We start from the raw sequence: 21,133 nt of genomic DNA on the forward strand, positions 1-21,133 counted from the left end.
CGTGTTTTTGGAACACTTCACACATATTACTTTACATGCTGTCGCGTGTTATCACATTAACTTCCCATAAGATCACGTGATCACGTGTTTTTGGAACACTTCGCAAGGGATTACATTTTTTATTTTACCTTTATTTAAGCAGGCAAGTCAGTTAAGACCAAATTCTTATTTTCAATGACGGCCTAGGAACAGTGGGTTAACTGCCTGTTCAGGGGCAGAACGACAGATTTCTACCTTGTCAGCTCGGGGGTTTCAACTTGCAACTTCAGGTTACAGGAAGTGGATGTTGCATAAGGGTCAATGAGGGTATGAAGGAAAGAGAAGTTTAGGAACCACTGTGATGCAGTATGACTAAAGCTAAACAACAACTGAACATTTTGAGTGATTTCTGACATTTTGCTACTGGCAATACATATCCCGCAATGGGGCCAGATGATGAGACGTTGGTTGATGGAATAAAATCTTTATTGATACATGCAGTACATACAGTATTTTTGATTTGCTGGACTATCAAAAACAAGTCATCACTACATCCAGTCAAATAGCGTGGCCAAAACTACCCATTGTATAATGCTCTTTTAAATGCCAGCTATCACATATTCAACAAGGTAATGTGGACAGTAAATACACTCGCAGCCGCCCGTCCAAAAAAGTGATGCAGGTTAACAGATCGATTTCTGTTTTCGCCAGGAAGGGATTAGGACAGTGCTGGGCCTAGCCTGACATTCAGCACGTCTCCGTGTCCTGAACACTGAATATGGACCTCGTTCACAACGTATCAGTCTTCTCCCCGTATGCCACAACGCCACGCATCAACCATGATCTCATTACAGTCATGACTATTGACCAGGTGACCTTTGCAGGTGTCAAGACACAGTACACCTGCACCTACCCGTGTCGCATCAAATCAACACAGTAAGGTTGTGCGGCACAAACAGAGCGAAGGCTTTGGGCTAGTAGCATTGTGTAGTCAAGCGCACATGCTACTAGGCTGCATGGATTCACGTGTTATCCACTGAGATGTGTACTTTTTTTTTAAATTAAAGGCACATCGATTTTTTTTTTACCCCAAAATCAATCAATCAATCAATGAAGTAGGGCCTACACACTTGCTCCAACAGATCGCTTTTATTGGGCTTCGTCGGGTATAACAAAGGCTCTCACACAAAAAGACAAAACGGGCATTGATCAAGTGGCTGTTTATGTTATGTAAACGAACAAAAGACATACTTTGTAAGATGTGCGTCTCAAGTCCTTGATAGGTCCTTCTCTGTGTGTCTACCTTGAGGTCTGTGCTCATACCATAGGACATTCAATTGACATTAAACAATCAAATATTGTTGCTAATAAAGAAGCAATATAATATATTTGTCAAATAATGCCTGTCATCTACAGTACCACAGCGGGACGGCAGAATAACCGGCGTTGTTGTCAAGTTACAGGGGTTGTGTCTGTCTGTATGACTGAGTGTAACTTTTGTTCATTCATTATGTCCTAGACAACAGAGGTTTGTGTCGTATGTGTTTTGCCCCTCATTTGTCAAGTCATCGAGTACGTTGTTGTTTTTAGGAGTCACCTCTTCCCGAACTCATGGAAAAATTCATGATTGATTTGACGCATTATACTGATTCTTCCATAGTCACATACAAAAACAGGTCCCATCGGCGAGAGGTGGTACATGGAGAAAATCTCATGTGTCCTCCTGTTGATACATTAAAACATGTATTCCCCATCTATAAAAACAGTGGCCCCAAACAAGCGGCAACATACTGAACCGACCACCACACTTTCAAGTGAAGTAAATCATCCTTGGCAATTAAGAGAGAAAATGGGACAAGGTAAACCAGCTGTTATTTTATTTTTTAAGTGGGAAGTCAGTGTACCATTTAATACCATTTAACTTGAACATTTAATCACTGAGGCAGGAGCCAACAAGGCAGAGAAAGAGTGAACTAATAATTACTAATAGTAATGTACTGCCATGAGGGTATAATCTACTTACACAGAACCACTTCCTTTAATTAACAACGTGATCTATTAGGTTTACATTTGAGTTAGTTAGCAGACGCTCTTATCCAGAGCGACTTACAGCAATTAGGGTTAAGTGCCTTGCTCAAGGGCACATCAACAGATTTCTCACCTAGTCAGCTCAGGGATTCAAACCAGTAACCTTTCAGTTACTGGCTCAACGCTCTTAATCACTAGGCTATTGATGTACAAAGGCTGAGAATGTCTTACTAACATGTCGCAACATAATTTGACTTACTCGTTTTTATACATTTCTTATTTTCTTTCATCTCTCTTTTAGTGTTTCTGCTGATGCCAGTCTTACTGGTCAGTTGTTTCCTGAGTCAAGGGGCGGCGATGGAAAACCAACGGCTCTTCAACATCGCAGTCAACCGGGTGCAACACCTCCACCTATTGGCTCAGAAAATGTTCAACGACTTTGTAAGACAGCTTTTGAATCTTCTTTTGACACAGCAGATAATGTTTCAGAGGTGGTTCCTCTTCTTTGTAGACAAGTGTCCTCTTCACGCAAACCGAGCGGCAAAACATTCTCTCTCCCGTCTTTGTGATTTTGTGCAGGAAGGCACCCTGTTGTCTGATGAACGCAGACAGCTGAACAAGATATTCCTGCTGGACTTCTGTAACTCTGACTCCATCGTGAGCCCCATCGACAAGCAGGAGACTCAGAAGAGTTCAGTAAGTTACCGGGCTGAGACAATCCTCCATGATGCACAATTCCAACATGAATAATAGGGCATCTCAAGTTGAACAATCGATACAACTTAGTCATTAGTTATTGGGCAAGCAGATCCCCGATTGTCTAAACTCCATGGGTAAATATATACTGTAGATAAGAAGAACCAGCATCATGCATGGTAGAAATTAAATCTAGCCATGACAGGGAGTTTTAAATTGTACACTTAAAATCGGCAGGAAAATGTTGCTATACCTCAGTGCCTTCAAAAACAACCACATGTCATAGTCCTTGTAAGTAAAACCCATCACTCTCTAATCGGCGGTTTCTCTACGTCTACATTCTCCAGCAATGTGTCATGTAAATGATATGGCATCTCAAGCTGTACAATTACAACTCAACTTCATTTTCTAATAATCTGTGGTTTCTCTACATCTACACACACAGGTCCTGAAGCTGCTCCGTATCTCTTTCCGCCTGATTGAATCCTGGGAGTACCCTAGCCAGACCCTGACCATCTCCAACAGCCTAATGGTCAGAAACTCCAACCAGATCTCTGAGAAGCTCAGCGACCTCAAAGTGGGCATCAACCTGCTCATCGAGGTAATGGTCAATTTCCATTTGTGGTGCCGCACTTTGTGCATTTTTAACTCAAATACTTCTAGTAAGTTGAAGTCAGTCAATGAAAAGTCATTATTACTTCAAATGTCTATGTGGTACTGGCTCAAATCTAAATGAGTCACATCAATGCAATTTTTTAAAGTTATAACAAATTAACTTTTTACCCAGCACGCTCTACTACAGGTAGATTTTTTGGAATTGTTTTTAATATCTGTGTTTTTGCATGTACAGTACATTGAGTGATTGATTCATTCATTCATCTTATGCTACACACAGATATATAACGTACATTTTTCTACATTTTCACAAAGATAAATAACATACAAGGTACTGGAATTTTGCAAACCTACTTGCAGGCCTGATGTGGCCTGTAAACCATGAGTTTCAGGCCACTGTATTTGGGTAAAGCTACACCTCAAAATAAGGCCTTATAAGATATGTAATATATTGTTATAAAGAGTTTAACTATAATGATAATATTTGCCTAGAAAATCACTTGAAGGCCACAGGACTGAAAATTAATGACAACAAACATGATAACTCTACAATTCACTCAAAAGGCAAGGCACACTTGGAAATTATATTGGAGACATGGCTTAGTGGGGGCATTACTAAAAAATGTCAAGCTGATACCACTCAAATCTCAACCCTCTACAGGGCGACTCTATAGGTTTGAGTAATGACTATAAAAATCACTTTAAGTGACTGTAGTCAGATTCTGTATATTAAGTGCAACGGTTTCCTCAAAAGTTTTGAGTAATGACAGCATATTGGGGTTTACAATGTGGTTATTATCTTCCACTGACATGAAAGTGAAATACAACTATGCTTTCCTAGTTAGAAAATGCATGTGTCTTTTTCTATATGTGCTTGTAGAATGGCCAAATAAACAAGTATTGATATGCACACATCCACCCCACCATGCATCTCTCTCTGTCTCCCACAGGGGAGCCAGGAAGGCATACTGAGCCTGGATGACAATGACTCTCAGCATCTGCCCCCCTACGGGAACTACTACCAGAACCTGGGGGGCGACGGCAACGTCAGGAGGAACTACGAACTGTTGGCCTGCTTCAAGAAGGACATGCATAAGGTGGAAGATCATGTTGCCTTCAATTGCATGTGCCTTCCTATATTTTCTACAGTGCATTGTTTTTTTTTGTGATCTCTATTGTGAAGTATCTTTGAGTCTTCAACCCATATGTTATTACTATTATTGTTCATTGATCAAGACTGGTCTCGAGAAAGTCCTGGTGACTTAGAACATGCACATTAAAATGTGTCAACTAATAACCTATTCTTCTTGTCCCAAGGTTGAGACCTACCTGACCGTCGCTAAGTGCAGGAAGTCACTGGAGGCCAACTGCACTCTGTAAACGTGGGCCGGAGTGGCAGCCAGCAAGAGCCTGTCTCCAGGGTTCGGTTCCCCAGATACAGATGAGACCTTGCCCTGCACTGAAGAGCATGTTCAACTGGGATTCTCCATTAGGCATGCTTTTTTTAGTCTAGAGTAGATTTCATTTGGATCTGGTAGAGCCTGGCTCCAGGGGTTTTCAAGCATTTTGCATTTTTGTTCTCTGAAATCAACTTTCTATGATTTTCACTCCATTACTCGGAGCTACCACTGATCCATGGACATTTTAGATTAGTACATTTATAGAAACGGTTTATAAATATGTCTTATTTAGATATATGATTCAAGGTGGTGGTGCCATTTATGTATAAATTAATATTTAGGGGTGAGATGGGAACATGTAGAGCTCCAATCTTTAGGTATGTCCACAGATGGATAATATAAACGTATTTTCATTCCTTTATCTTACTGTTTGAAACGAATAGTGATTTGTTTTCAATAAACTTCTCTGCAGTATATGATCTCTTGGCTACTATTTGCTATCTTTCAAATCAACATTTTTTTTACAAGTTTCTAGCCCCAACATTCCTATTGTGTCCCTTGGACAACTTAAGGCTGGATTTAATTCTTATCGCAGATGCTCCATTGAAATGTCAAGACAGTGTTCCCTGCGTTCGTGGAGACGGCATTCACCGCAAACGCTGCATATGTCAGGCTCGTTCGGGAAATGACCTTAAAGATGTTACGCTGTTCTTCGGCAATACAGATTGAAAACAGCCCATAGTCACGTACATTCGTATTGTACATAAATATCCCCTGTCTGTTGCGAATGTTGAATAAAGCTCAATTTGAACTTTGTCTGCCGATTGTCCATAGAGTTGGTTGTTATATAGCTCGGAATTTGAGAAAATATAGCCAAAGGAACATACATAAAAAGGCTGGTCTCCTGCAGGTGCCTAATATGTCAAAACACCTCATGTCAAAACAAAAGTCATGCAAGTGCAAGCAAGCGATAACTTGTGCCAGACTTATTTTGACAGAGAGGAAGATGGGTATATGCAGCAGACCTGTTTATTGACATGTTCCTTCAGATATTTTGTCTCAAATTCCACGCTATACAAAAACCAAACCCATGGACAATTGTCAGAGTAAGTTCAAATGGAATTTTATTCAACATTCATGACACACAGTGGATGTGAAGCTAGCTTTCAGGTTTTGGCAATGGAGTTTTGCGCGCTGAGGATGTCAGAGGGATAGCGTCGGTGCATCATGAATAACAAGTTCCATGCATTAAACATAATGAACATTTCGGTGTTATATGAAGTGAGTTGAGTCTTAGTAGTACCAGAATCTTATATTTACAAAAGCACCACACCACCTCACATCAACTCCCACCATAACTAAATCTATGGACTTACCTTCAGTACTAGTAGCTGTGTTATAATTTACCATTCATCGTTAACGTCAATGCCATTAGCAGTGGCGTACAGTGGATTCACGAGGCTCCCCTGCAAGGTACGAGCAAGACCAATTGCATAGCCAGGGGGCGGGAAATAGAATGCGATGCTAATGTTAACATTTTTACCACAGGAACATTTGACCTTGTTGCCAACAGACAATTAGCCTACCAACCTCTGAATATATTGAGTCAATTATGGTTCTACAGGTATTTAAGGGACTTCAATTGTGAGCTAAAACGATTAGATTATTTTACTTTCCTCAGGTCTTCGATCATGGGCAACTCCAAACCCTTTTGGTGGCCCCAACAAACTTTAACCAGATGAAGGAGTGTCCCAGCACTCGCAATTTCATTAGTTACGCAGCTGCAAGCACTGCCCCGTGCTCGAGCTCATTGGTTGTGTTGGGTACAGAAAATCTGCTGTAGGGGTAAAGTCAGAGCTTTCTCAAATTCTTCAATTAATAAACTGTTGTTTAACATTTACAGCTATATCAACTGTTCGGTGGTCTAACTATTTTGTTGGTTGCGCCAAGTGAGGACAATATTGGACGGAATGGAGATGCTAGATAGATACAACGAGAGGACGAGAAGGATGAGGGTTTCTGGAGTAGAGGAATATGGAAGGTGTGGACAAACTTGAATCTGGCCCGGTGGTGACAGGTCGTGCAAGGGCAGAAGCTGATGCAATGTTTGATTCTGTTGGCGCGAGTAAGGTTGGTAAGAATGACTGGACCACGGTAATAAAGAAGAATTGAGCTAAAAGAGCTAAAGCTGAAAATGAACAGCAGTTTCTGGTTGGAGTACCATTCATGAATAATAATGTTTATTTTTGGGAGACCTGTTTGCGATTACAAAGATGGTGAAGGACAAATTGAGAAAGGCGGAGTCAGTCAGAGTGACCAGGAGCGGTATGATGGTGATTTCATGTGTATCAAAACAGCAAAAGGAGACAGCTCTGTGGCTCTATAAACTGTCAACATACGAAGTGGAGAGTTGTGATTTTCAAGAGAAGGGCACAGAAGAAAGGTGTCATCTCGCTGGATATCGAGGCTTCACATCACTTAACCCTTATTGTGAAAGGAAAGAAGGAGGAGAAGTCTGTTTGATGAAGAGTCTCTCCTGACCCATGTAAAGCTGTGATACATGAGATGTGCAGTGCCAATGTATGTACAAAAGTAACAGCAATGTCATGCATGTAACATCTTTGGCCACGTGTCAAGTATTTGCAGATGGAATATAAGTGTTGAAGAGTCTGGGGATACACAATGCTGCAAATGTGATGGAAAGCATTTTCCAGAGTTCCCTGAGTGCCCTGTTAGGGTGAAGGAGGTCAAAGTAGCGAGGCTCAAGGCTGTCAATCAGGTCTCCTATGTGGAGACAGTGAACATTGTTGAAGGAGAGAGTAGAGATGATGAAGCTTTGGCAGTGGATGACAAGCAAGCGGCCTATTGATATCATTCATCAGATAAAAGATCCTGAAATACTAATGGTGAAGAAGGTGGATTTTTGTTCCATTCATTGTGCAGGTGATTAATTGTACAGGACAAACTAATAAAAAAAATAGAAGAAACTGGATATCATTGTGAAAGCGGCAAAAAGGTTATTGGATCTTCAGGACTTCACGGCGGAAACATTGTTTTTTTCAACCTTTCTTTTGCTGCATAAAGTTCCCCAGTTTTCACCCCATACAGTAGGTGGCGGCATGCACCTCTACTGTGTGTTTGCGGACCGCCATAATAGCATAGAAGAAGAAAAAAATCTACTGCGTAACAAATGACGTTTTCAGCGCGGGGAAATTAGAGGCTCTTTTTTTTTTTATCAGAGGCTCTTGTGCTGAAGTCATCGTAAACATGAACGTCATATCAAAGCGTCTGCAATAGATTGATTCATAATATCCTCCCGAAAAGACTTGACTAGGGGGGCATTAACACCAACCTGCAACATTTCGTGCAACACTGTTGGCAGAGAATAGCAGTAGCCTACATTAATGTTGCTCTAGCCAGAATTCACTACTGCAATGGAGGTCGAGATGGACGTAAGAGTTCAGGGTACCTATTGAAAATATCAAAACACTTTTTGTCTGGAATATTCTATCCACATTTTCAGAAGCTTTTATTTACGTAAGTCTCATTAATGCATTGCTAGTGATTAATACAGTAGTTATCTAGCTTAGTTAATGACTTTTGAGCATCGCCACACTTTTAATTCAGAAAAAAACGAGTGAGACTGTTTTATTTGTCATCATTACATACAGTGACATTAAATCAATCTAAGACTTTGTTTTGGACACATTTCCATTATACAATTAACTTGCAGAACACTAATGCAACTTTGATACAAAATCTTTGATAGGAGAGCAAGGTAGAATACCTAGTGTGCGGTCCAAACGCTTAAAAGACACACCCTATCCCCTCAGCCCTCAAATTAAGTGGACACTTCTGTTGACGTTACATGACGTCTGACGAGTATACACTTGCAGGGCGAGGGAGGGGAGCCAAGATGGCGTTGCTGTGAGGGAGTGTTTTCTCGCTCGTCAAAGCAACATTTTGAGGGTTAGGTGGTTAACAGTCTAATATTGGCTATCAATGTTGAAACTACTTGTGTTAGCGACATAGAACAAGTTTAGAGTTTGTTTTTGTCAAGTTGAATGGGAAGAACACGACAGAAAGACAACAGTAGGCGGAATATCCAAGCCTCACAAAAGACGGCAATACAGTGACTGTTGGTCCTTTATTTGCCCACTGGTCTGGGCTAATGTATGTTGTGTGTAGTTACTAAAAAATTAACAATTGTTAACAATTGTATTAGCTATGATCACGGAATCACCCGGACCACGGAGCAGAATTCTTATTTACCATTATGAACATTACCCATGTTTTTGACATGAAGTATATAATATGTTACTTTTGCAATGATAACAAGACCATTAAAATGATTGTGATTTTATTCTTGTTGCCAAATACTTTATACACAAACAAAAATTCCAGAATTCTATACCAAAATTACACATTTTTGATCGAATTTAATGATCTTGTTAAGACACTATCCCTAATGAACAACAACGAGAATAACATCTTCCTGAATCATTATAATGAGATTTTTTTTATAGTGAATACAACTAGAATTTTAAATTTTATAGAAATTATTTTATTGATATTTGTTGTATGTTTTAGTACTTTCTTGTTAATACCTGTGTTTTGTTTTGTTAGACATGTTTGTTGTAGCAATGTAAGTTGTTGATTTATGTATTATGAATTTAAAAAATACAAATAAAAAACAAAGGCGCGAGGGAGGAAGGAATGTTTTTTAAACGGACCACCCTTGGCCGGAAATTTGTCACTCGTTCTATGGTTGTGTTTTCAGCCACCTGTAGCTTGTGGGTGCGTTATATGCATCTTCTGTAACTTTGGACCACTGTATCTGGTAAAGGTGTGTCCCAATGCTGCCTTGGTCGAGCCAGGGTTTTATGCTCCAGTCAAGTACTTTTCCGCAGCCAAGGCATCTAAAGCACAGAGAGCCACACACGGAAGAGGCTTTTTACAGAGCTCTCCTTTGAAGGTAAAGGAACCGAGAGAAACTTACTCACATGCTGTAGACTATAGAGCCCCACAGTGGAGGTGTCATAATACCCATAAAACCTAGCGGTCAAACGAGAAAATGGTTTATCCACTGTTCGTTTATCCCATAGTGGATTTTAGAAACCCTTAAAATAAGTCAGTCTTGTCCAGATCATTTGTAGTTCTTTATGATAGCCACATTAGCAGCTAATTAGCATTTCATTTTTGGGGGTTAAATACAGGCAAATATATTGATAAAAGTCACCTTGTCCTAGAGAGATTGACACGGTTATCAAATTGTCTCGCCAGGGTAAGCTTACACGAAACACAGCCCTTATTTTAAGTATTTCTAAAATCCCATATTTCTCCAATATGGGAGAAATTGGTGGGAAAACGATTCCTTGTTTACCACTTTATGTTATGAGTATTGACTCATACTGCGGTACTCTATTGTACAGTTTAGTGCTTGTAGTGCTCATCAAATCAAATTTATTTATATAGCCCTTCTTACATCAGCTGATATCTCAAAGTGCTGTACAGAAACCCAGCCTAAAACCCCAAACAGCAAGCAATGCAGGTGTAGAAGCACGGATTATCAAACATAAATTCCAAAGAGATATCAAAATACTCTCCAAATTGATTTGATTAAATTGTGTTATTTCATATTTCATAAGACCATTGCTTATGTGACATATGTGTATATTTTCAACCAAGCACTTTTTTCCCCATTTTAAAACAACTTCGAGGCCCCTGAGTAGTCTTTTTCTCATAAGCTGCTGTGAACCATCACATTAACACTTGACCAATAACTAATACCAGACCTTGACCTGTAGATGGCAATGTCTTACCACTCCATGATGATTTGTAGACCGGCCTCTTGCTAGTTGATTCTGCTCTGCTGCACTTTCTGCCCTAACCACTGTTCACGGTGAAGTTATAACCATTGTAATGATTGACATTTACAACTGATTGTACATTCTCTGTCTGTTCTCCAGGTAAAGCTGAGCACAAAGCAGTACCCAAACTTCCTTCACAACTCCAAGCCACTGAGCCATAGCAAGTGTCAGGACTTTGCCAATCACTACATGGGATTTAATGGATGGCGCACCCACATTGTTACAGTAAGGAGCAGCAATGCCCCCAGATTGATCTCTTTTATGTTCCAATACAATGTTATATTATGATACAACAGATACAATATTTGTTTGTTTAGGTGGGTGTAGCCAATGTGAAATCGCTAGCTAGTTAGCTTTGTGTGAGCAAGACATTTAAAGTATTTTTGTTTAAAAAAAATGTGAGTAAAGCTTCATTTAAATTGGGGAGAACGCGAAAACGATAGTCCAAGCTCCCGCCACCACTTGAGTATTTCCCATACGGCTGATTGGGCACATCGTGTCATTCGTGACACTTTGAGGCAAAAATGTGATCGTATTCTAGTGGCAAAATAACACTCAATATGATTTCAATATATAGGTTCAGGAATAGGGATGACACCGAAACCAGGTATTAAACGGGCCCCGGGGCTAAATTATGAAAGGCCGTAGTATCGATAAGCGTCGACGTTATCGGTTCTGCTTTCGGTACTGGATACATTAAGAAAATACATTTACTATTTATTATTGCTACATAAACGTTATCTTGCACATTTTATCTCACCCACCGTTTCTAATTTGCAATAAAAATTAAGACATTCGTCTATGATGCTTTTTCCAACCCAGAAGAGATCTCTCTCTCGCGTCTCTCACACGTTACAGCACGCTGCTCTTAATCAGTGACGATGGTGGAGAGAGCTACACGTTAAAGTGTGGTTACACTTCACCAGAGTCGATGCTGACAATGCTCGTTGCTACAAGTGCAACAAGACTTTTGCTCGTGTTTCCGCCCTCACAAGCAATCTGTCCATGTACAGACAGAGAAATGCACAATTTTCGACTGCCTAGCTCGTAGTTCATCTCTCGTTGCCCGATCTACGTTATGTATGTATGCTAGCAGCCTAGAGCCCACACACGGAGTTACAACATTTATGCGAACATGGGTTCATGATCAAAAGTAACCATTAGCCAGCTGATTGTTTAGCTATGGGTGCGTTCATAAATTTAATCACCCATGTAAAGATTTTGCAACTTTTTTGTTAAAGTTGCAGTTGCAATGATCCATCCCACTCCTCCCTCTAATACCACTGGTCCAAGGCAAAGACAAGCCCAAAGTCCCTTCACGCTGTCAGCTAGTGGGAGGATGACTGAGGAGAGGGTGAATGAGTGCCACCTAGCCGTGACCAAGTTCATAGTGAAAGGCCTACACCCCTTTGCACAACATTGGAGTCCAAGGGCTTTAGGTAACAGTCTGTCAGTATTTATTGAGTTGTATTACTTTTTAGGATATAGTAGTATAAAAGGGTTGCATCACTCCACAATACAATACACAACAACAACAATTCAATAATGATAATTGAACGCATGAAAACTATATTTTCTTTACTGTAGGTGTTGAAAAGGCCAATGGGAGATGAGCAAGGCACTCAACCCTCCTCCCTCCAGAGATGAGCAAGAAGAACAGAAGGTCCGCTACACCAGGGCAGTGTAAAACAGAAGGTCCTCCACACCAGGGCAGTGTAAAACAGAAGGTCCGCTACACCAGGGCAGTGTAAAACAGAAGGTCCGCTACACAAAGGCAGTGTAAAACAGAAGGTCCTCCACACCAGGGCAGTGTAAAACAGAAGGTCCTCCACACCAGGGCAGTGTAAAATAGAAGGTCCTCCACACCAGGGCAGTGTAAAACAGAAGGTCCTCCACACCAGGGCAGTGTAAAACAGAAGGTCCTCCACACCAGGGCAGTTTAAAACAGAAGGTCATCCACACCAGGGCAGTGTAAAACAGAAGGTCCTCCACATCAGAGCAGTGTAAAACAGAAGGTCCTCCACACCACGGCAGTGTAAAACAGAAGGTCATCCACACCAGGGCAGTGTACAAATCGCAAACTGGCGGAGTAGAGGCAGAGGAGATATAGCCGACCAAGATTGTAGCTGTGACTGTTGATAATGCTGGCAATCTGGATGTTGCCATCAAGAGGCTACACATCCTAAAAATAATAATTGAATAATTGAATCTGGCAGCACAGAAAATCTACAAAATGACTTCCATTGATAAATGGACAGCCCGAATCAGAGCAGTGAGCGTGTGGTTCAAGACATCCTTGATGTCCAAAACAGTCTAGAAGGAAAAGCAGCAGCTCCTTGGTAAGAAGCCAGTTCAATCTATTAAAGTATTATTTAGAAATTCCCACGTTTAACTATTTAATTCAATATTCATGTGTGCGGTAATTAAATATATGTTGTTTCAGGCCTTCTGCAACATTCACTCATCCTTGATGTCAAGACCAGATGGAACTCTATCTAATGAGCGACTCATGGAGCAGTATTCAGAGAACCAAGCAGCAGGCCTGATGTCAAGACCAAATGGAACTCACTATCTAATGAGAGATTCATGGAGCAGTATCCAGAGAACCAAACAGCAGCCTTGGACCCACGACTGCGAACAGCAATGACCAAGGACAACCTGGACCGTCTGAAGGACGAGGACTTCCATAAGGCTGAGTAGTTTGTCCAGCTCATGAGAATCCTCTATACGTCTACACTGTGTCATGTGAAAAGAATGCCACCTGTGGACAGATCAAACCCATCCTCTAAAAACTGGAAGAGCACTTCACTGTGAAGCATGAAGACACAACGTTTGTGGCAACCATCAAACAGAAGGTATGGGAGAACCTCTCCGAGCGCTATCAGGATGAGGACATTCAAGCCTTCCTGCATGAGGCCACAGCAATGGACCCCAGATTTAAAGGGAGGCCGGTGAGTGACGCCACCTGGGACAGGCTGAGGAAGGCAACTGTTGAGGCCAATGTGACAGGAGCAACACCAGGGCTGTCAGAGGAGCCGGAGCAGATTAAAACAGAGCACCAGCAACAGGAGGAGGAGTCTGAAGGAGAGGAAATGGAGGAGACAGTCCCTCCATTGTACAAAACAACCAGTGTCTTGGAGGAGATGTTCTCAGAGTTGAGAGGGAGTTGAGGTTGACAATCTAACAGGACACCTCGTCCCTCAGTGAGCGTGTTGGGCTAGAGGTCAAGCTCTACAAAGGCCTGCCTCCCATCCCCATGGCTGAAGATCCTGTGATGTGGTGGTGGGAGAATAGAGCTACTCTGCCCCTCCTCACAAACATTGCAACAAGCTACCTCTGTGCTCAAGTCTCCTCCACCCCTAGCGAGAGGGTAGTTTCGACTGCAGGGAACACGATAAGCCAGGAGAGGTCCTGACTTCTGCCAGAGAAGGCAAATATGTTGAACTTTCTCCAGAAGAACTGCTAAGAACTGTTAGTCCTTCTGCAGCCCACCTGCATGCCCCACCCGTGTTGCTCTATACCACTGTATTGTCTTCTGCAGCCCACCTGCATGCCCCACCCGTGTTGCTCTATACCACTGTATTGTCTTCTGCAGCCCACCTACATGCCCCACCCGTGTTGTTCTATACCACTGTATTGTCTTCTGAAGCCCACCTGCATGCCCCACCCGTGTTGCTCTATACCACTGTATTGTCTTCTGCAGCCCACCTGCATGCCCCACCCGTGTTGCTCTATACCACTGTATTGTCTTCTGCAGCCCACCTGCATGCCCCACCCGTGTTGCTCTATACCACTGTATTGTCTTCTGCAGCCCACCTGCATGCCCCCCAAATTGTCCGGTGGCGATTTAATTAATTGTTCAGCAGTCTTATGGCTTGGGGGTGGAAGCTGTTGAGGAGCCTTTTGGTCCTAGACCTGGTGCTCCTGTACCGCTTGCCATGCGGTAGCAGAGAAAACAGTCGAACTTGGGTGACTGGAGTCTCTGACAATTTTATGGGCTTTCCTCTGACACCGCCTATGATATAGGTCCTGCATGGCAAGAAGCTTGGCCCCAGTGATGTACTGGACCGTTCACACCAACCTCTGTAGCGCCTTACTGTCAGATGCCGGAGCAGTTGCCATACCAGGCGGTGATGCAACCAGTCAGGATACTCTCAATGGTTCAGCTGTAGAACCTTTGAGGATCTCGGAACCCATGCCAAATCTTTTCAGTCTCCTGAGGGGGTAAAGGTTTTGTCGTGCCCTCTTCACGACTGTCTTGATATGTTTGGACCATGATAGTTCGTTGGTGATGTGGACACCAAGGAATTTTAAACTCCCGACCCGCTCCACTACAGCCCTGTCGATGGTTTTATCTTTCAATTGGAAATACTTTGGCAACTTTGTATTTGTAGTTTGGTGGTCAATGTCAGACAGATGACTAGCCTCAACATCTTGATTCTATGTTTAGCAGATATCTTCTGTGAATAAAGTGACGCGGAAGGGCAAAAAACATCTAACGATGCACTTTGGCTACTCTACGAGTGGTCTGGATCACTTGTAGATGTGCAATGGTTTTTAAGATCGTTACTAAGGAAGGCTCTGGGGAAACAGATTGGCTACTAAAATGGTTCTAAAAAGGATTTTAACGCTACAAAGGCTCTGGGAAACAAGGCCCTGAACTCTAAGTGAACTAATCATTGGAATCATTTTGAAGATATCAGCTCAGCATATTTTCATGTATTCTAGGTGCACAGTAGAGGCATAGGCAGGGATATTCTCTGCCATAAGGGAATACAAATGTAATCACACAAAAAAAGTCTGTCTTCCAGGCAATGGGAAAGTTGTCGTTGGATGCAGGATGGAGCGAGATTATGTCTTACAGGATGATGATCTGGAAGAACTCGTACCACACTGTTCTCTTACAGCAATTATTCCACACATTGGATTGCCATTGTATTCTTTTAATTGTTTTCTACCCACATGGGTTGCTTAGTCTATGTATTTTGGCCATTGTAGTATTTACAAAAAGTGCAGTTTACATTATTGGCAACTTCACTGGACAGTCACTGGTGTAAAATGTATGTAATATTAACTTTAGTATTCTACTTTATGACTTTATGTGACTGCTTATGTCATTGTGTATTCTGCATAACAGTCTTGTTGAACTCAAGCGTTAATGAAATCTAAATCAAATCTGATCTCAGGAATCAACATCTTTTCTTTTTATTTCTTTGTCAGGTGAATGACATACCCTGGAGTCAATTTGACCCTGACGGCCAGGAGGAAAATGAGGATATACCGTGGGAACTCAGTGTCAACATGTGACATGTACCTGGAGACAATTTGACCCTGTGACGACCAGGAGGAAAATGAGGATATACCGTGGGAACTCAGTGTCAACATGTGACATGTACCTGGAGACAATTCACCTGTGTTCACCTGCACTTACTGTGTTCAAGTTGGTGCCAAACAACAACTTGACATTTCCTGTTACTTTTTAAAGAATGTAACTGGAAAAATTGTATGGAATGTTTTGTAAAACGGTATATCTTGACGTACTACTACTGCATATAACATGCTTTTGAAATTCTGTAAATGTTTATGAACTTTTGACAATTCAATGTCTTATTGAAAGCACAAGTGGTTTTTTCCTTTTATTATGTTCAAGTGTTTGTGTCTCTTAGAGAGAGAGAGAACTAGAGCAGCCAGTCAGTGTGTTTATGTTTTGTGGTAAAATGTGCTTAATCATCTAAGTGGATGATTTATGACAATGAGGCAGTAAAGGAGTCACAATCCGCCAGCAGGCACTGAGCATTGGCTCGTGTGTGTGTGCCCCGCCCCAGGGAAGCTAGCTTCCTCAAGCCGCTGCCAATCTCACCAGCGCTATTTACTGTATGTCATGCCACGAGATCATATCACAATGTATCAAAGGGAGTTTTCTTCTTTCATTTAGTTTTTTGCCTTTCATTGGTATTCGTTTTCTAATCTAAACATCTGCAGCCATGGATACCAAACCCCTCCCTATTCTAATCTGCCTCTGTGTCATCAGAAGTGTATGAGTGCACGGCAGACTGTTTGACTGGAAGTCACTGTGGCGGATCCGTCATTTTACGATACTCTGTTACTGTCGGATGAAAGTGTAAACATTTTTTATTTGAAGTTGTCATGGTTTTGGTCTTGAATTACAACGAAGTGCAGTCAGTGACACATCTAGTAGTAGTACGTTTTCCCTCTTGATTAGCAGGTTTTAGTGATTGACAGCCAAACACCAGGTATAGAACGTTTCAATTTGTTGGCATGAAGTGTACAGTAATGTGTATTAGTCAGCATTAGACTTGTATCATAGCTTTTCCACACTCCGGTATGATGAGCAGTAGCCCTAGTATTGGAATCCAATGAGGAGATGTAACCAGGCAACCATCCACCCATTTTGGCAGCCCAATATGGGAAGGATGTGTCAAAAGTTGGAGTTTCAATCTGTTGTCTGTAAAGTTTACCGTAATCTATATTAGTCAGCATTAGACTTCAGACTTAACCACACTGGTATGATGAAGAATAACCAGACAACCATGGATGGTTTGGGAGAAGACTTACAGTCAGGTTCATAGTTATTGATACCCTTGATAAACATGAGCAAAAATACTGAATCAAAATACTGAGCTATGTTGTGTGCTCAGAAATAAAATGGGAAATTATATAATTTTATACTAATACAATTGCTCAGAGAAACAGATGTTGTTTACCAAGTAGCGTTTGTTTTTGTTGAAGATGGGGGGGGGGGGGATCAACATTATTGGCACTGTTTTCAATACTCTAGGATAACAACAGTGAGCCTTTTTGGTTACATGTTTTATGAGATTGGATGTTGGGAGGGAGCTTAGACTATTCCTCCACACAGAATCTTTCCAGATCTTTCCTTCTTCTGCTCAGAATGGACTGCCCTCTTCAATTCAAACCACAAGTTTTCAATGAGGTTCAAGTACAGAGACTGAGATGGACATTGCAAAATGTTGATTTTGTGGTCAATTAACAAGGGCTCCAGGACCAGTGGAATCCAAATGACATCAAAGATCCACCACCATATTTTACTGTAGGTATAAGGTCATTTTCAAGGTCAATGAGCTCAAATGTTATTGTCATCTGACCATAGCACCGGTTCCAATCAAAGTGTCAATGCCGTTTATAGAACTCCAGATAGTCAGATGACATAAAAATAGAGCTCTTTGGCACCGAAAAATGGAAGCATATGCAGAAAAGTACCTCATACCTACATTATACCTCAAACCTGAGGGGGCAGTCCATCAGAGCAGACAAAGGAGATCAAGGGTCTGGAATGATCTAAGATCCCTCGCAACGTATTCTCAGATCTCTTTCTCTGAGCAATTGTATGAGTATAAAACAATATAATTTCCACATTTTTCTTTTCGCATACTGTAGCTCAGTATTTAAATTATTTACTGTATTTTATATACAGTATTTTTTGCTAATCTTTATCAAGGGTGACAATAATTATGGACTTGGCTGTATTGGCCAGCACCTTTTTGATTTGAGAATTAGAAAAGAAGTGGTTTATTGTCGGCTGCCTAAAGCCACAGGTCTGTGGTATCTTCCAGGGTTACCTTGTTGGTGTCACAGGTGTGGGCTGAAGCCGTGAGTCACTTCACAGCTCACACCTACCTTCGTAGCACTAGTTCTGCTAAATAGCGACTAATAACACACGTTCTGTGGATGTGGCAGACTGGCGGGATTTTAAAGACAATTATTGGGCCAAGATGATGAGTAATACTTGACCTCAGAAGAAGATGAATAAATCCCCTATAAGAGACTGAGGTTTACAAAACCAGACGCTGTTTCCTGACCTTGTGAACGTTTTTCCACCTCAATCATATATTTTAGCATTTGAATGATTGAGTCAAATGAGCTGTGCTAAGGTTAATCCATAACTTTGACTTTAAAAAAAAATAAAACGTTACTACTGCAATAGCGCAAGGCTATTCATTTAAATGTAATCTTTAATTGTCAATCAAAATGTAATGGTAAGTGATGATGAGAAAAAGCCAGATGAAAAACGAACAGTTAATAACTTTTGTTTAGTGAATAGCAATATTCTGTCAAATGTTGACTTTTGGCCCTAATTCAGTGTCAGACCCATCCAACTTGTCATATTCTAGGGTGTAGTTCTCATACAGATGTACCACAGCATGTATAGCCCCTTCATGAACTTCTACAGTAATGATCCCCTGTGAATCAGATGAGATATTTCTGTTTTAGCCAGCAGTGCTTAAAAATCAGACCTGTGATAATGTACGTCTATGTGGTGAATCATAACACTTCAACACCTTGACACCTGTTGATTAACCGTGGTGTTTTGATATAGGTCGGTTTCAATCTCAAGTCAGTGAATCATATACTATAAAATATGATTCACCTCCATGTTTCTATTTCAGGTTTACATAACGAGCGGTGCAGGGTGTGTCATTCTGTTTACCCGTCTGGTTCCACTAGACATAAATCCTTTGATTCTCAATAAGCTCAACGGGCCCTCAGTCAAACCTCACCATTTGATCAGACTACACCTGGCTGTAACCTGACATGAACACTACAGCAATAGGTTACATGCATGTACAGTGCCTTCAGGAAGTATTCACACCCCTTGACTTATTCCTTATTGTTGTGTTACAGCCTGAATTGTATTACATTTAGATGTTTTGTTTGTCACTGGCCTACACACAATACCCCATAATGTCAAAATAGATTATGTTTTTCACATTTTTTACAAATTAATAAAAAATGAAAAGCTAAAATGTCTCGAGTCAATAAGTACACTCTAAAAATGAAGGGTTCGACAAAGGTTCTTCTAAGAACCTTAGGGTTCTTGGCACTGAAATTTGGCCCCAAAAGGTTCTTCCAAGAACCCCATAGGAGGTGGGGTTCATCGAGGAACCTCCTTAGTTGGTGGGGGTTCTTGTAGGAACCTAACTGCCCAACTGGAACATTTGGATTTGAATTTGAAAGGACAGCAGGTTCAGGCACTTAACTGAAAAATGTAGAGATCTCCTCAATTTAACCTCCTGCTGTGTTCTGGTGGAATTGGACTGATTTACAGGTTTTCTCTCTGGAAAATGTAGTTCATTTAATCTGTTTGTCATAAGGTTCTATGACTTTGTCTATACAGGGCATCTGAACACACAAAATACATTTTGATGATTTTTCATTTTTCATTTAATGAACTTTTGTACAACTGTGGTGTTCCTGGTCAAAAATGACTGGTCATTATAAATGAATGGGTGAAACTACAATTAGTGTATAAAATTGAGTTCAGGCACATGCCCATTCATTAGATGGACTTAGATGGACACGCTTCCTCTCCCAGACCCCCACATACATGTGTGTTTGGACACACACACACACACACACACACACACACACACACACACACACACACACACACACACACACACACACACACACACACACACACACACACACACACACACACACACACACACACACACACACACACACACACACACACACACACACACACACACACACACACACACACACACACCTCCCCCTTATAGGACAATAGCACAATATGTCTCATCTGAGTATTGGTCAAAATAATCCATACATTATGCTTTTTTGACTCAAAAACTAGTTGTATGAGTTCAGGTAAACAGCAAATAGAAGTTCAAAACTTGTAATGTTCACAAGAACTTACATTGTTAAAAAGATCTAACACAACATTAGGTGATAATATATGTATTATTATGGATTTACAATCAGCTATAACGGGGTGGTCATTTTGGACCGGGAACACAGAATTCATTAACATGAAACAAACACAACAGGAGGGTTAAGGTAAGGTTTGTCCCCTTGTGTGGTCTAAAGTGATGTTGTTTTATGATGATACCATCTATCGTTTCGTTTTTGTGCAAATCTTTCTAAAAAACAGAAAATGGACACAATTCAATAGATCCAAATCATCAAAATGGTAAGACTATGTAGGCTATAAGAATTATGTTGAAGGCTAGATGTATTGGGTGCAGATGACTGAACTGCTCTCTTTTGTGTCTGTGTCTGCTGGTATACAGACGAGGAGGCAAACAAAGGTATGTCAGTTGGTATGAATTCTGTCATGTTGTTAATCATCTGTATAACTACTATGTTTGGGATTCACAGACTTCACCCTCCCCACACCTCTGATGTCATAAGGTGAATGCACCAATTTGTAAGTCGCTCTGGATAAGAGCGTCTGCTAAATGACTTAAATGTAAATGTAATGAATATAACAGGAAACCTGTTCATCACCACAAACTGCAAAATCATTCTGGCTATGGGTACGAAGAATATCAACATTTTAACATCAACACGCCAGAGGATATATCCATTGGACTTGGGGCTCTGCTGGGAGGTTACCTCATATATATATTTTTTTATTCTGCTTTGCCACTAAAATCATGATAAACACTGAGAACTAAAATATTTAGTTTTTGTTATGCATATTATTATTATTATTGAGTAAAAATCTAAAAACATGTTTTCACTTTGTCATTATGG

At 41.0% G+C, this 21,133-nt stretch overlaps 2 protein-coding genes across 2 annotated transcripts; both read left to right on the plus strand.

Moving 5' to 3' along the window:
* Nucleotides 1-1,760: 1,760 nt before the first annotated feature.
* Nucleotides 1,761-5,192, plus strand: LOC115104032 (somatotropin-2). The gene is made up of 6 exons (XM_029625179.2): nucleotides 1,761-1,838; nucleotides 2,309-2,448; nucleotides 2,587-2,703; nucleotides 3,149-3,304; nucleotides 4,269-4,415; nucleotides 4,636-5,192. The coding sequence occupies exons 1-6, from the start codon at nucleotides 1,829-1,831 to the stop codon at nucleotides 4,696-4,698; spliced, it is 633 nt and encodes a 210-aa protein (XP_029481039.1). The 5' UTR covers nucleotides 1,761-1,828; the 3' UTR covers nucleotides 4,699-5,192.
* Nucleotides 5,193-6,688: 1,496 nt separating this feature from the next.
* Nucleotides 6,689-19,330, plus strand: LOC115104033 (RAD52 motif-containing protein 1-like). The gene is made up of 5 exons (XM_065006720.1): nucleotides 6,689-6,759; nucleotides 8,183-8,271; nucleotides 9,530-9,693; nucleotides 10,688-10,813; nucleotides 15,809-19,330. Exons 1-5 carry the CDS (start codon nucleotides 6,689-6,691, stop codon nucleotides 15,893-15,895), a joined length of 537 nt encoding a protein of 178 aa, XP_064862792.1. The 3' UTR covers nucleotides 15,896-19,330.
* Nucleotides 19,331-21,133: the final 1,803 nt, after the last annotated feature.

The sequence above is a fragment of the Oncorhynchus nerka genome, linkage group LG21 (assembly GCF_034236695.1).
Source record: "Oncorhynchus nerka isolate Pitt River linkage group LG21, Oner_Uvic_2.0, whole genome shotgun sequence".
NCBI lineage: Eukaryota > Metazoa > Chordata > Actinopteri > Salmoniformes > Salmonidae > Oncorhynchus > Oncorhynchus nerka.